At 44.7% G+C, this 13059-nt stretch overlaps 1 protein-coding gene across 1 annotated transcript in view; it reads right to left on the bottom strand.

Annotated features, from left to right (window-relative positions):
- SLC4A5 (solute carrier family 4 member 5) overlaps window positions 1-13059 on the bottom strand; it is an 88844-nt gene that overhangs the window by 67108 nt on the left and 8677 nt on the right. The window contains exons 2-3 of the mRNA XM_032497879.1: window positions 11600-11680; window positions 6474-6644 (exon numbers count right to left, since the gene is read on the bottom strand). Coding sequence (XP_032353770.1) covers window positions 6474-6644; window positions 11600-11678 — 250 coding nt within the window. The 5' untranslated portion in view covers window positions 11679-11680. The remainder of the gene's footprint in view (window positions 1-6473; window positions 6645-11599; window positions 11681-13059) is intronic.

The following is a 13059-nucleotide window of genomic DNA, read 5'->3' as shown; positions in this document are numbered from 1 at the left end:
GAGGGAGAGGCAGCGTGGTACAGTGGATGGGGGATGCAGGGTACACAGTCAGCTTAATCCAGCCAGACAAGGGTGCGAATTCAGAGCTGCTACTTACTGATGAATAAACTCAATCCGAGTGAACAGGACTGCTGGGGGAAATAAATCAGACAAGGAGAATAACACATGTGACACAGGGTCAGGGATGTAATGGGTGCTAATCCCCCTGCCACCACCCCGAGCACCTGGGCTCATGACCCCTTCTGCAGAAAACTGCCCAACTGTGCAAATGGGGGTGCCTGTCTCACAGGCCTCCGAAGGCAGCCACTCCCGCTTATCCTTGTCAGCACCCTTTCCCAGGTCCCTCGATGCCATCCCCAACCTTTGCTCCTCTCTTCAAGCCTCAGCTTTTGGTTTGTTTTTGAGGGGTTTTTTGATATATATTTTTTGTTGAAGTCTAGTCAGTTTACAATGGTGTGTCAATTTCTGGCGTACAGCACAATGCTTCAGTCAGACATACACATACATATAGTCATTTTCATATTCTGTTTCACCATAGGTTACTACAAGATACTGAATGTAGTTCCCTGTGGTATACAGTAGAAATTTGTTGTTTATCTATTTTATAGACAGTAGTTAGTATCTGCAAATTTCAAACTCCCAAATTTATCCCTTCCCATCCCCTTCCCTCCTGTTTTCTATGTCTGTGAGTCTGATTCTGTTTTGTAAATAAGTTCATTTGTCTTTTTTTTTTTTAGATGCCACATATGAGTGATATTGTATGGTATTTTACTTTCTTTCTCTGGCTGACTTCACTTAGGACAATAATCTCCAGGTCCATCCAGGTCGCCTGGCCAACTCCAAGGAGTCATGCTGCTCTCTGGGCAGCACCAGCATCTGTTGTACATGTGAGTTAGAAATAATTTTACTAGCAGAAAATACTATCAATTTATCTGTATATGGCTCAATGGACTGCATTTATTTAAATGGACTTTATTTCTGAGTTTTTCTACTACCTTAAACATACATCCTTTGATTGACTTATTGATTGCAGACACTTGCTAACAGACATCAAAAGTTTAAGGATATTTTATAGAAAAAATTTAACAACTGAACACATAACTTTCTTTCTTTAAATTGGGAGAAGACTAGGACTGCTTGATTCTGAGAAGGCACATCAGTTCCCCATGGGATCAGAGTTCAAGAACTACCCTTTTAAAATGTAGCTTTGGTCATGCTACTCTCCAGGAGAAAAACATTCAGTAGCTCTCTGTTAACTAAAGCCTAGGGTCTATGACATGGCTCCAAGCATTCCTTGTGATCTGGCCCTAAATTGCCTTGGTAGGTCCTATCGTGTCCCTCACTAGGCACCCTTGGACTCCAGCCACCCTGGACCCCAGACACTCTGACCCCAGCCACCCCTGACCCCACGCGCCCTGGACCCCGGCCGCATCAGACCACACGCAGTTCTCCCAAGAGGAGGGCACATCACTCCTTGGACCTTTGCGCCTACCACTCCCCAAATCTGGTATCCCCTTCCCCTTCCAAGGCCAGGCCAGACCAAATAAGTGGGACAGGCGTGCAATGGTGAGACAGGGCAGAGAGCAGGATGCTTGAACCAGCCCTGCCTGGGGCATTACCTGCTCCCTGGAATAGCCGAGCGCTGGGGTCTCCGGCTGTGGGCGCTGCCTCTGGCCCCAGCCTGTTCCTGCTGCCGCCGCCCTGGCTGCTGCCTCCACACGTCCTCTTCCCCACTGGCAGGGCACAACAGACTCACTTTTGTTTCCAGTTAAGCAGCAGGGGAGGTGTGGGGAGAGGAGGAGAGAGAGAGGAGGGGGTGGCGAGGGAGGAGAGAGACAGAGAGAGAGAGAGAGAAGGAATGCGTGAAAGACTGGGGAGGTGGAGAGAGAGGGTTATATGTGAGAGAAAAGAGATGTAGTGTGAAAGAAAAAATGTGTTGAAAGTGAATTAAAGATACTGTGAATTTAAGAGAACTGTGTGAGAGAGAGTTCTCAGGTGCACTGGAGGGACAGTCTCAGTGGCTGGGCAGAAGCCACTCCCCCCACAAAAGGCAGCCAGCACCCACAGGCAGGGGTGCGGGGAGGGGGGTGTGCTGGGGGACGGGGAGCCCTGAGGACAGGCAGAACTGGCCCCCTCCCTCCCCCATGAGCCCTCCCCACCACACCCCGGGGCTCTCCCGCCCCTTTATAAAGACAGAAGTGGGCTCTGCCTTGAGACCCCCGGGGGCCTCCTGAGGGGCCTGGCTGGGTGGGCTCTCTCTGGGTGGGGGTGGGGCTGTGGGAGGAGGGGTGCTGGAGGGTCTCACGTTTGACCACAAGCACCTAGTCAATAATCTCCCAGGGAGCTGGTTTCTCTCCTTCCCCAACTTTAAGCCCAAATTCCTGATCCCTTCTCTCTTAGTCTGCGTCTAAGACAAAATGCCAAATAGCATCACTCAGTGGGTGTTTTCTCAGAGCCCACGGACTGCAGGAACTGGTCACTTCAGGGTGTGTGGTGAGCCCCCGAGAGAATTATTCCTCTCAGCTGAGAAACTCCTAATCTCCTGGGTTCGGCTCAACAACTGCTTACTGAGTACTTAGAATGTGCCAAGGTTGACTCGAGGTCATGAGTGGCTGCGGCTCCAAGGAGCTGTGAACCCTGAGTTTGCTAAGTCTGAGAGCTGGGAGGGGGCTTAGCCGTGGCTGAGTCCAAACCCTTCATTTCACGGGTGAGAAAACTGAGACCCAGTTTACAGCACCGAAGCCCCAGCAGGCCCCAGGTTAGGGGAGCTCAGAGGAGAGCGGTCTGCTGAAGCCCTGCGCCCCGCGAGGCCCCGGCGCTCCCTTACCACGTCTCCACACTGGAGGCTCGGATCAAGGGTGCCAACTTGAAGGCTGAGAACACAGCAGCAGAGGGTCAAGGATGTGTGCTTAGGTGCTGGGCCCCAAGCCAACCCCACCACCGAGGAGTTCCTGCTTTGCAGGCACGGCAGGGAGGAGACGGCCCCTCCAAGGGTCCCATGCTCTACAGTTGGCCTCGGCCCATTTTCTCCTGAGTGCCACTGGGCAGGCCCTGCACACTACACACAGTCCGGGGCCATGGGTGACCTCGAAACCCTGGAGTAGCACCCAAAGAGACATCACCAAGGACACCAGAGGATGCTCGCTATCCGCTCTTTAAGAGCCCAGACCAGAGTTCAACTCTGGACTCTGCTAATTACTAGTGGGGTCTTGGCAAGGCATTAAGCAATCTGAGCCTTAGTTTCCTCACCCGTAAAGAGGGAATAATCACAGCACCTAACTGGACTGCGGTGGTCAGTAAGGAGGTAACACATGGGGTGTGGCTGGCACAGTGCTTGGCCTCTGCCCATCAAGAAACATCGCTATGATTGCTGTTGCCCCCAGATTTGACACCTTCCTCCCTAATAATGGCCCTTTTAAACATTCCAAACACTCAACCCTCTTCAGTTTCTAAACACCCACGCTACTCCCATGCTGCCCCTCCATCCTGCCCACAGAACCTAGAACTGGGATGCCGGGTTCCTGCATCAGGGTCTCAGTGGTCAGTAATGCACTGCACCCCCACAGTAGGTCAGAAGTTGACCCATCAAGGAGCAAGGCCACAGATAACGGCCCCTCTGGCCGACAGCCACATGGCTCTGGGCCAGCTGTAGGGACGGGCTCAGCCAGCAGGTGCTAGGAGAAACACATATGGGCAGAAGCAAGCTTCAGGAAACTTCACTGACGGAAGCAAACAGAACTGTGCTCTTACTAGCAGTGGAGTTATTCGGGGCGTGGGAGGAGACCTGTACAGTCATTACAAAAATCACCTAGTGAATTGTGAACCTGCAAGTCTTCAACTCTTAGTAAAGATCCAGGAGGTGTTTGGGACCATCAGCATGAGGATTTGGGCCTGGGGTCCTCAGCCCTGGGTCCTTTCAGAGGCTCCCTCTGTCTTAGGCTCTGCACAGATTGCTAGACAGCCAGCCCGGTGAGGTCGGGGTCTGTCTGGCTCACATCACACTGCTGGCCCCCAGCACACGGCTCACACAGCGTGGGACGCAATACATACCTGCTGGTGAATCAATTTTCCTCCTGAGTGTATCAGCTGGGATTCGCCTCAGCAAGAAAAAAGCCACCAACAAGGAAACAGAGCTAGGCAGGGGACCAAGGGTAGCCAAGGTCCCTGAGCTCTGGGGAGCGAGAGACAGACACGGACTCACGCTTGTGGTCGTGTGAGGGGGTCTTCAAGAGGGGACTCGAAGGTCCCAAGTCTTAGCTCCGCAGACAGTAAAATTTTGTTTTTTTTTTTTCCTGGAAAGTGGTCCGTAAACTCCACATGTGTTTTCTGGGAAGGAAGACAAGGGAACTTGCAGGGTTGAAGTGTTTCTGGGGTTACCTCCTGTCGCCAGTAGCTTTGGGGTTGTCTACCCGGCCCAGGCAGCCCTGAGCCAAATGATGCCTCTCCGGTGTCCGAGTCTGTGGAGTGCCTGACCGGTTAAGAAGCGCCTGGCCACAGTTAAGTGGACCAGGAACAGTCAACTGGACACTGGACCCAAGCCTGGAAAAGTTTGAATTGGGTTTCTGAGATAGCTGGGCGTCTCCTGGTGGATTCTGAGAGAAAGAACATGTAAACTGGAAGCCGAGGACACAGAGAGGAAGAAAAGGCTACAGAGGAAGAGGAATAAAGCAGACAGAACCGCAGGGGAAGCAGGAAAAAGGTCATGAGTCCCCGAGAGTGAGTCGCTGCATCCTCCTGCTGAGCCTGGTTGGTGGCTCTGTGGGGACTGTGAGAAACTCCTTTGTTCTTTTTTTTTTTTTTTTGGGTGGGGGGGTAATTAGGTTTATTTACTTATTTATTTTAAATGGAGGTACTGGGGATTGAACCCAGAGCCTCATGCATGCTAAGCACACACTCTACGACTTGAGCTATACCCTCCCCCGACCTTGTTCTTGTAATACCAACTTTCTCTCTCTCCCTCTCTTTTTCTCCCTTCCCCCGACTCCACCTTGCTGAAGATGGCTCAGTAGGTTTCGGAGACTTGTGATAAAATGACCTTAGTCACGAGTCCCCCTTACATAAGACTCTAGGGTATAGAGGTTTTCTTCTGCATAGCATTTCCCAAACTGCAAGTGTTAACAGTTATAAAAGAATATTAAGGCTAGCTAAACGGCTAGACTTAGAGGAGATGGTCTTTGTGTTTAGTTCAAGACATCGCGTGTCTTTAATGGCGCAAAAATGGGCTGTGAGCCAAAGTCGGGGCAGAGGGAAATTAATGTGACTGGAAAGCGAGGGGCCTGGGAAGGGGCAGTGGGGTGAGGTGGGAATTGCCAAAAATATGGTAGGAGGCTGAAACTGCAGAGAAAAGTGGCCAATGGGAAATTTCCAGGGACCAGAGGATTTTTAAGAAAGGATATCTATGGTACCGCACTTTAAAAATCATGTTATCTCTGCAAGGTAAAACTGCTCATGGTTCTGAACCGCAAGAAAAACTGCTATTCACGTCTATGTGGCACGTGGCCCATGTGGGGGAGACCACAGAAGGACTGGACTCCACGCCTGAGCTGGCCTGGAGGTGAAGGCGGAGAACACGTACAGAAGGTGAAACACAGCGGGACGGTGAGCCCAGCAGGCAGGGCTTGGAGCCCGAGTGACACTGAGACAAGAAGCCTCTGGACATTCACAGAGATTTAGGCAGAAGCGAGGACACTAATGCTCAAGGAATAAGGTAAACGCAGCTAGCGTACAGGTTATAATAACTTCATATTTATTAGAACTTTCATTGGTTCACTTGCAAACTTGAGCTCTCAATCCTAATTTTCCCTTAAGTTCTTAAGGTCACTAACTAAGAACTCTCTCCTAATTCGGTTTTTTGTTTGTGTTTTTGTTTGTGTGAATGCTTTATGTGTTGATAACTCAAGGAAATCCAGGTTTTAAGATGTTATGCACCCCAGTGTGCATAGCAGCACTATATACAGTAGCCAAGACATGGAAACAACCTAAATGTCCATCAACAGATGACTGGATAAAGCAGTTGTGGTATATTTATACAATGGAATACTACTCAGCCATAAAAAAGAATAAAGCAATGCCACACAATAGAATACTACTCAGCCATAAAAAGAATAAAATAATGCCATTTGCAGCAACATGGATGGACCTGGAGATTGTCATTCTAAGTGAAGTTCGGCAGAAAGAGAAAGAAAAATACCATATGGTATCACTCATATGTGGAATCTAAAAAAAGAAAAAGACACTAATGAACTCATCCACAAAACAGAAACAGACTTGCAGACATAGTAAACAATCTTATGGGCACCAGGGAGAAAGGGGGTGGGAAGGGATACATTTGGGAGTTTGAGATTTGCAAATATTAACTACTATATATAGAAATAGCTAAAAAAACAAATTTCTTTTGTATAGGACAGGGAACTATATTCAATATCTTATAATAATAATCTTTAATGAAAAAATATGAAAACAAGAGAACTCACGTGTCCTGCTGACATAGTCCACACTGCTGCTGGCACCTGCCAGTCCCTGCTGTGGCTTATCCGGCCTCAGGCCCCAGCGGACCTTTTGCAGGTCTGAAAGATGCTCCTTCTGGTCTCTCTTCCTTTGAGGGTAACTGGGGACTGAAAGCCCAATGTGGATGGAACGGCAGTCTGTGGGTGCAGAATAAAAGAGAGGATAGGGCGGGTTACTGAAAACTGGCATTTCTCCTTAATGTCCTCCAGTTACAAAGAGCTGAGGTCACAGAAGCAAATCAGAAGACATGGGCCTCCTGGACAGGGCCACTGTCCCAAGGCTTGGGTTTGACAGAATTTCAATTCTGAACCAACTCAGCAGCTACTGGAAGGGAGACCCTGGGAGCTATGGTTAGAATTCTGTCAGAATGAGCAGAACTCCCATCTCCCCATTCTTGCTTATCCAGAGCAGCAATGACCACATATGATTTTTGACACATGGTCCAGGAGAGAGAGGCCCTCAGTGGGTCACCAATCTAGTCTAAAATGCCAAGCGCCCTCCTTGATTGTTATGGGCAAGCTGTATGCATTTCCACCAAGGGCCATTTTTACTAACAGCCAAGGACTACGTGAACTACTTATCTGTAAGTGAGTTATTGAGGGTTTCTCCGAGCTGGTTTTGTAAACTAGAATTTTCAAGAGCTAGGGCTGCCAAGAACCCTCATTCAGAATTCCACTAAGAAGCCTGACTGCTGTGTATAGCCCCACCAAGCCCGTGCGCAAAGAGGCAGCTAGGATTCCCTCGGCTCTCAGGAAGGACATTCTGCTACCGGTTTCTTACCAGTGTTGACTTGAGTTGATCAACAATTTTAAAAATAATTAATAGATTTTTTTAGTACAATTTGAGATTTACAGAATAATTGAGCAGAGAGTAAATCAAGTTCCATGCACCTACCCCCACAATACCCCCACCTCCATAGTTTCCCCTATCATTTAAAAAAACTGGGATATGATTGACATATAACACTGTATTACTTAAGGTGTACAGCACAATGACTTTATATATGTATAGACTGCAAAGTGATTACCACAATACGTTTAATTAACATCCATCACCACACACCGTTACAGGCCATTTATTTGTGTGTGATGAGAACTTTTAAGAGTTAGTCTTTTAGCAACTTTCAAATATATGACACAGTCTTGTTAACTATAGTCACCATGCTGTACATTGCAAACCCATGACCTATTTATCTTATAACTGGGAGTTTGTGCCTTTTGACCACCTTCACCCAATTGCCCACCTCCCACACTCTGCCTCTGGTAATCACCAATCTGTTCTCTGTTTCTATGAGTTTGGATTTTTAGATTCCACATATAAGTGAGATCCTACAGTATTTGTCTTTTTCTGCCTTATTTCACTTATCATGATGCTCTCACAGTCCATTCATGTCGCAAAGGACAAGATTCCCTTCTTTTTTATGGCTGAATAATATTCATATGTGTATCACAATTTCTTTATCTATTCATCCCCTGATGGAAACTTAGGTTGTTTCCAGGTCTTGACTACTATAAATTATGCTGCAATGAACATGAGAGTACAGATAGCTTTTCAAGACAGTGATTTCATTTCCTTTGGATGGTAATTCTATTTTTAATTTTTTGGGAATCGCCATGCTGTTTTCCACAGTATCTGCACCAATTTGCAGTCCCACCAACAGTGCACCATGATTTCCTTTTCTCCACATCCTTGCCAGCATTGGTTAGCCCTTGTCTGTTTGACAGGTGGCCATTCTGACAGGTGTGGGGTGACACCTCACTGTGGTTTGGACGGGCATTTCCCTGACGATTCGCGCTGCTGAGCACCTGTTCCTGTACCTGTTGGCCATTTGTATGTTTTCTCTGAAAAATTTCTACTCAGTTCTTCCTAACATTTTAAAATTTTATTGTCTGGGTTTCTTTTTTATTTTGATTTTTGTTTTGTTTTTTTGTTTGTTTTGCTACTGAGCTGTGTGAGTTTTTTATATATTTTGGATATTAAACCCTTATCCGATAGGAGATTTGCAAATATTTTCTCCCACTCTGTAGACTGCCTGTTTGTTGACATTTGCCTTTTTGTTTTGTTGAGAGTTTCCTTTGCTGTGCAGAAGCTTTTTAGCTTAATGTAGTGAAACTTGTTTGTTTGGGTTTCTTTCTTATTTTGTTGCCTTTGCTTTTGGTGTCAAATTCAAAAAATCATTGCCAAGACTGATGTCAAGTTTTCTTATGTTTTCTTCTAAGAGTTTTACACTTTCAGGGCCTACATTTAAGCCTTTAATCCATTTTGAGTTGATTTTTCTGTATGGTGTAAGCTAGGGGTTTGGTTTCATTCCTTTGTACGTGGCTGTCCAGCTTTCCCAGCAACATTTATTGAAGAGAATAGCCTTTCCTCATTATATATCCTTGGCTCCTCTGTTGTAAATTAATTTACCACATGTGTGTGGGTTTATTTCTGGGCTTTCTGTTCTGATCTATATGTCTGTTTTTATATCAATACCATACTGTTTGGAATTCTATAACTTTGTAATATAGCTTGACATCACAAAGTGTGATCCTAACCTTTGTTCTTTTTCAGGATTGCTTTGGTTGTTTGGGCTCCTTTGTGGTTTCATATGAATTTCTGGATTGTTTTTTGTATTTCTGTGAAAAATGCACTGGAATTTTGATTGGGATTGCATTGAATCTGTAGATTGCTTTGGGTAGGATAGACATTTTAACAGTATTAATTCTTCCACTCCATGAGCACAGAGTATCTTTCCATGTACCTGTGTTGTCTTCAATTACTTCCATCAGTGTCTTACAGTTTTCAGTGTACAGATCTTTGATCGCCTTGGTTAAATTTATTCCTAGATATTTTATTCTTTTTGATGCAATTGTACGGAATTGTTTTCTTAATTCCTCTTTATGACAGTTGTTAGTGTATAGAAATGCAACTGATTTTTGTGTGTTGATTTTGCATCCTGCAATTTTAATGTTTTTTTTTTAGTTCTCACAGTTTTTTGGTGGAGTTTTTAGGGTTTTCTACTTATAACATTATGTCATCTGCAAATAGAGATCATTTTACTTCTTCCTTTTCAATTTTAAAACTTCTTCATGCCTTTTGTTTCTTTCTCTTGCCTAATTGCTCTGGCTAGGACTTCCAGTACTATTTTGAATAAAAGTGGCAAGAGAGGGCATCCTTGTCTTGCTCCTGATCTTAGAGGAAAAGCTTTCAGCGTTTCACCACTGAGTATGATGGTAGCTGTGGGCTTGTCATATGTGGCCTTTACTGCCTTGACGTACATCCCCTCTACACCCAGTCTGCTGGGTGTTTCTTATTATGAATGGATGTTGAATTTTGTCAGACGCTTTTCTTGCATCTATTGAATGATCATACTTTTATTGTTCATTCCGTTAATGTGGTGCATCACATTGATTGATTTGTGATGACAATTTTCCCTGGTGCTGGCCAACAACTATTGATTACTACGACTATTTTTAAAGCCCAAGAACGGCAACTAAAATCTGAAAGGCTGTGGCAGACTGGGAAATGAGACTTTGTGTTCTTACATTAAGATTTACATTAACTTTGGTTCCCCCCCCCTCCCCCACTGGAGGACAGCTGCCTCCTGACTCAAACTCCTGAAATTCAGATGCTAGATGCCGGGGCATCACTGACCACATACCACACTGGAATGATGTGAAGCTGAACCTCGGAGAAGCATGTCTAAGCCTTTCAGAGACACGCTGAGTGTCCACTGTGGTGAGTAGATTCTGTAAGAGTCCATTCTGACTAGTGCATTCCTCACTGCTTCCTCTTCTGAGTGTAACGAGGAATGTGAGGTTGACGTTCTTGTGAAGTGCCGCCTCACTTCCTAGTGACCCAGTATCAGATTGACTGATGCTCCTCCTTCCTCCTCTCCCCTCCCCCAGGCATGGTGTGACCTCCCTTGTTCTACACCACATCTCTTAAGTGAGCTGTAATTGGAGGTAAGCTATGGACACCAATATTTAGAAGTAAGTAGTTCAACTCTAAATGCTTAGACCACTTGGTTGTTCCAGTGATGAATGCCTCTTCTCCACCATTAAGGCCAAAGACGGAAATGAGAAGCAGCAGACATATCAGGAAGTCCTCTACCTAAGAGTTAGCTGTCCTGGGTGCTCCCTGCTTGTTCTTCCCTTGTTCGATGGCCATGCACATCTGCCTTTCTGGGACTCAGTGTCCTCACCTATAAAGCAGGAATAAAAAGCCTTTCTCTATTGGCTGGGCATAATTTTTGAGACATTTAAATGGAATGGTGAATGGGAACATGATTATGAAATTTTGAGGGGCTACACATATAAAAGCATCCTTATTACAGTAATCAGGGGAGATGGCCATCAGGGAAATATTTTACTTTCTGCCCTGGACCTAGCTTGTCCCACTTTTTCCCATTATAGTTATTTATTAGAGTGTGGCTGTTTAGCTGGTGAGCTCTGGGGAATGGCTAGCCCTCCCTCAAGCTCCTTTCTTCATTCTGCTCTCACTGTGAACATCTTGTAGTTTGGGGCAGGACAGTGCCAGCTCCTCACTGCATTCTTCCCCATTAACAGCCCCAGAGCGACTCCACACATTTCGCAGCTCAGGGAGCATCCAGCTGGACAGAGATTAGTTTCTCCCTCCGAGAGGGCTGGGGTAGCGCCTCTTCATAAACTCTGTGACCGCTTTTCTGTAGAGTGTGAGATACTTAGGGTCTCCGAGTGAGCAATTCTGGAGCAACAAAAGCATCCCCACTCAATACCCTGTTTCACTAATTTTAGCTGAGCTGCCATTTTTAGAATCTATAAAATGTTGATATTTAGCATTTAGTATGATTTGTAGATGTTACAAAATTAGGAGAGTTCAATTTTGTGTTAGGGAAGCTATGCCCTAATCCTTACAAGCAAAGTACCAGTCACCTGCCTCCAACCTAACCATGTGGTCCCTTTAAGACATGGTGAAGGCTGGTCCCACCAGATCTAGAAGAGACACTGTGAGTGGGTCAGGGAAAGGGGCTGATTCTCTAAATTCCCCAGCTGGAAGGGCTGTTATAAGAATATCCAAGGAATTCCCAAGCCCTCCCAGAATTTGCATCAAGTTCTCAAGGTGACCTTACCTTCCTGATCCTGACATCGCCTCCTGTAGTTAGCAGGGTCCAGCTTCCCTACCCCAGCCTTCTCCTCCTCCACCTTCATAACTATAAAAAAGACGAACACAACCTCAAAATGTATACGACACGAAAAGGTAACATTTCAAGGGGAAATGGTCAACTCCATGTTCATGGTGGAAGACCTTAATGCAGATGAAAAAAACTGAGTCAAAAGGACATATAGAAGGGGAAGGTGTAGCTCAGTGGTAGAGCACATGCTTAACATGCACAAGGTCCTGGGTTCAAACCCCAGCGCTGCCATTAAAAAAAATAAGTAAGTAAATAGATAAATAAATAAACCTAATTAACTTCCCTCTTCAAAAAGTGAATAACATAAAAATGAAATAAATCTATTTTTAAAAAACTTTTAAAAAGTAAGCATTTAAACTAACAAAAAGTAATGCTGAAAAGATTTTTTAAAAAGAACGGATAAATAACTTGAACAAGCTCAAATATATAAAGATAGATATATAGATATATATAGATGTGGATATCAATACAGATACAGATGTGTTGGGGAGATATATATATAAGAGAACACACCTTTTTTTCAAGTACAAATGGAACATTTACGAAGAGAACACATCTCCTAGGTCACAGAAAAGCCTCAGTAAATTTCAAATAATCTATATCATACTTCTGTAATTTAAAGAAAACTGTATACTATTATCCACAGGTTCTGCACCCATGGATTCCACCAACTACAGACCGAAAATATTCCCCCAAAATTCCAGAAAGCACCAGAAAGCAAAACTCTAATTTGCTGTACACCGGCAACTATTTACAAAGTACGTCTATTTTTAGGTATTATGAGTAATCTAAGGATCATTTAGAGCACATTGGAAAACGTGCAGTGGGTTACGTGCAAATGCTATGCGACTTTATTTAAGGGACTTGAGCATTGCAGATTTTGGTATGGAGGGGCCACCCTGGCACCAATCCCCCACAGATACCATGGAATGACTGTACATATAAATAAATACGTAAGTATTTATAAATAAATATATAAATATGTATGTAATAAATCTATTATATATATTTGAAAACTAAAAGTAATTTCTAATTATGGGTTTAACAGGAAACCACAATGAAAATTACTAAATATTTTTAAATCAACAATTACAACTTGAAACGTGTGGGATGTGACATTCTTAGAGGGAGAAAGAAGGAAGAAAGGAGGAAAGAAATGAAGAAAGGAAAGAAAGAGGGAGGGAAGGAGGGAGGGAAGGAGAAGTCAAGTAGATGTGTTGAGCCTTCAACTAAAGAAACTAGAAAAAGAGCAAGAGGGAAGAGAAAGCAGAAGAATGTAAATATAAAAGATGAAAGAGAAAACAGTCACACATAGAGATGGTTAATAAATACAAAGGCAATTATTTGAAAAGATTATTAAAATAAGCAAACCGTGCAAGACTAATCAAGATGAAAAG

Source organism: Camelus ferus, chromosome 15, assembly GCF_009834535.1.
Source record: "Camelus ferus isolate YT-003-E chromosome 15, BCGSAC_Cfer_1.0, whole genome shotgun sequence".
NCBI lineage: Eukaryota > Metazoa > Chordata > Mammalia > Artiodactyla > Camelidae > Camelus > Camelus ferus.
This window is presented reverse-complemented; position numbering and strand designations above follow the sequence as displayed.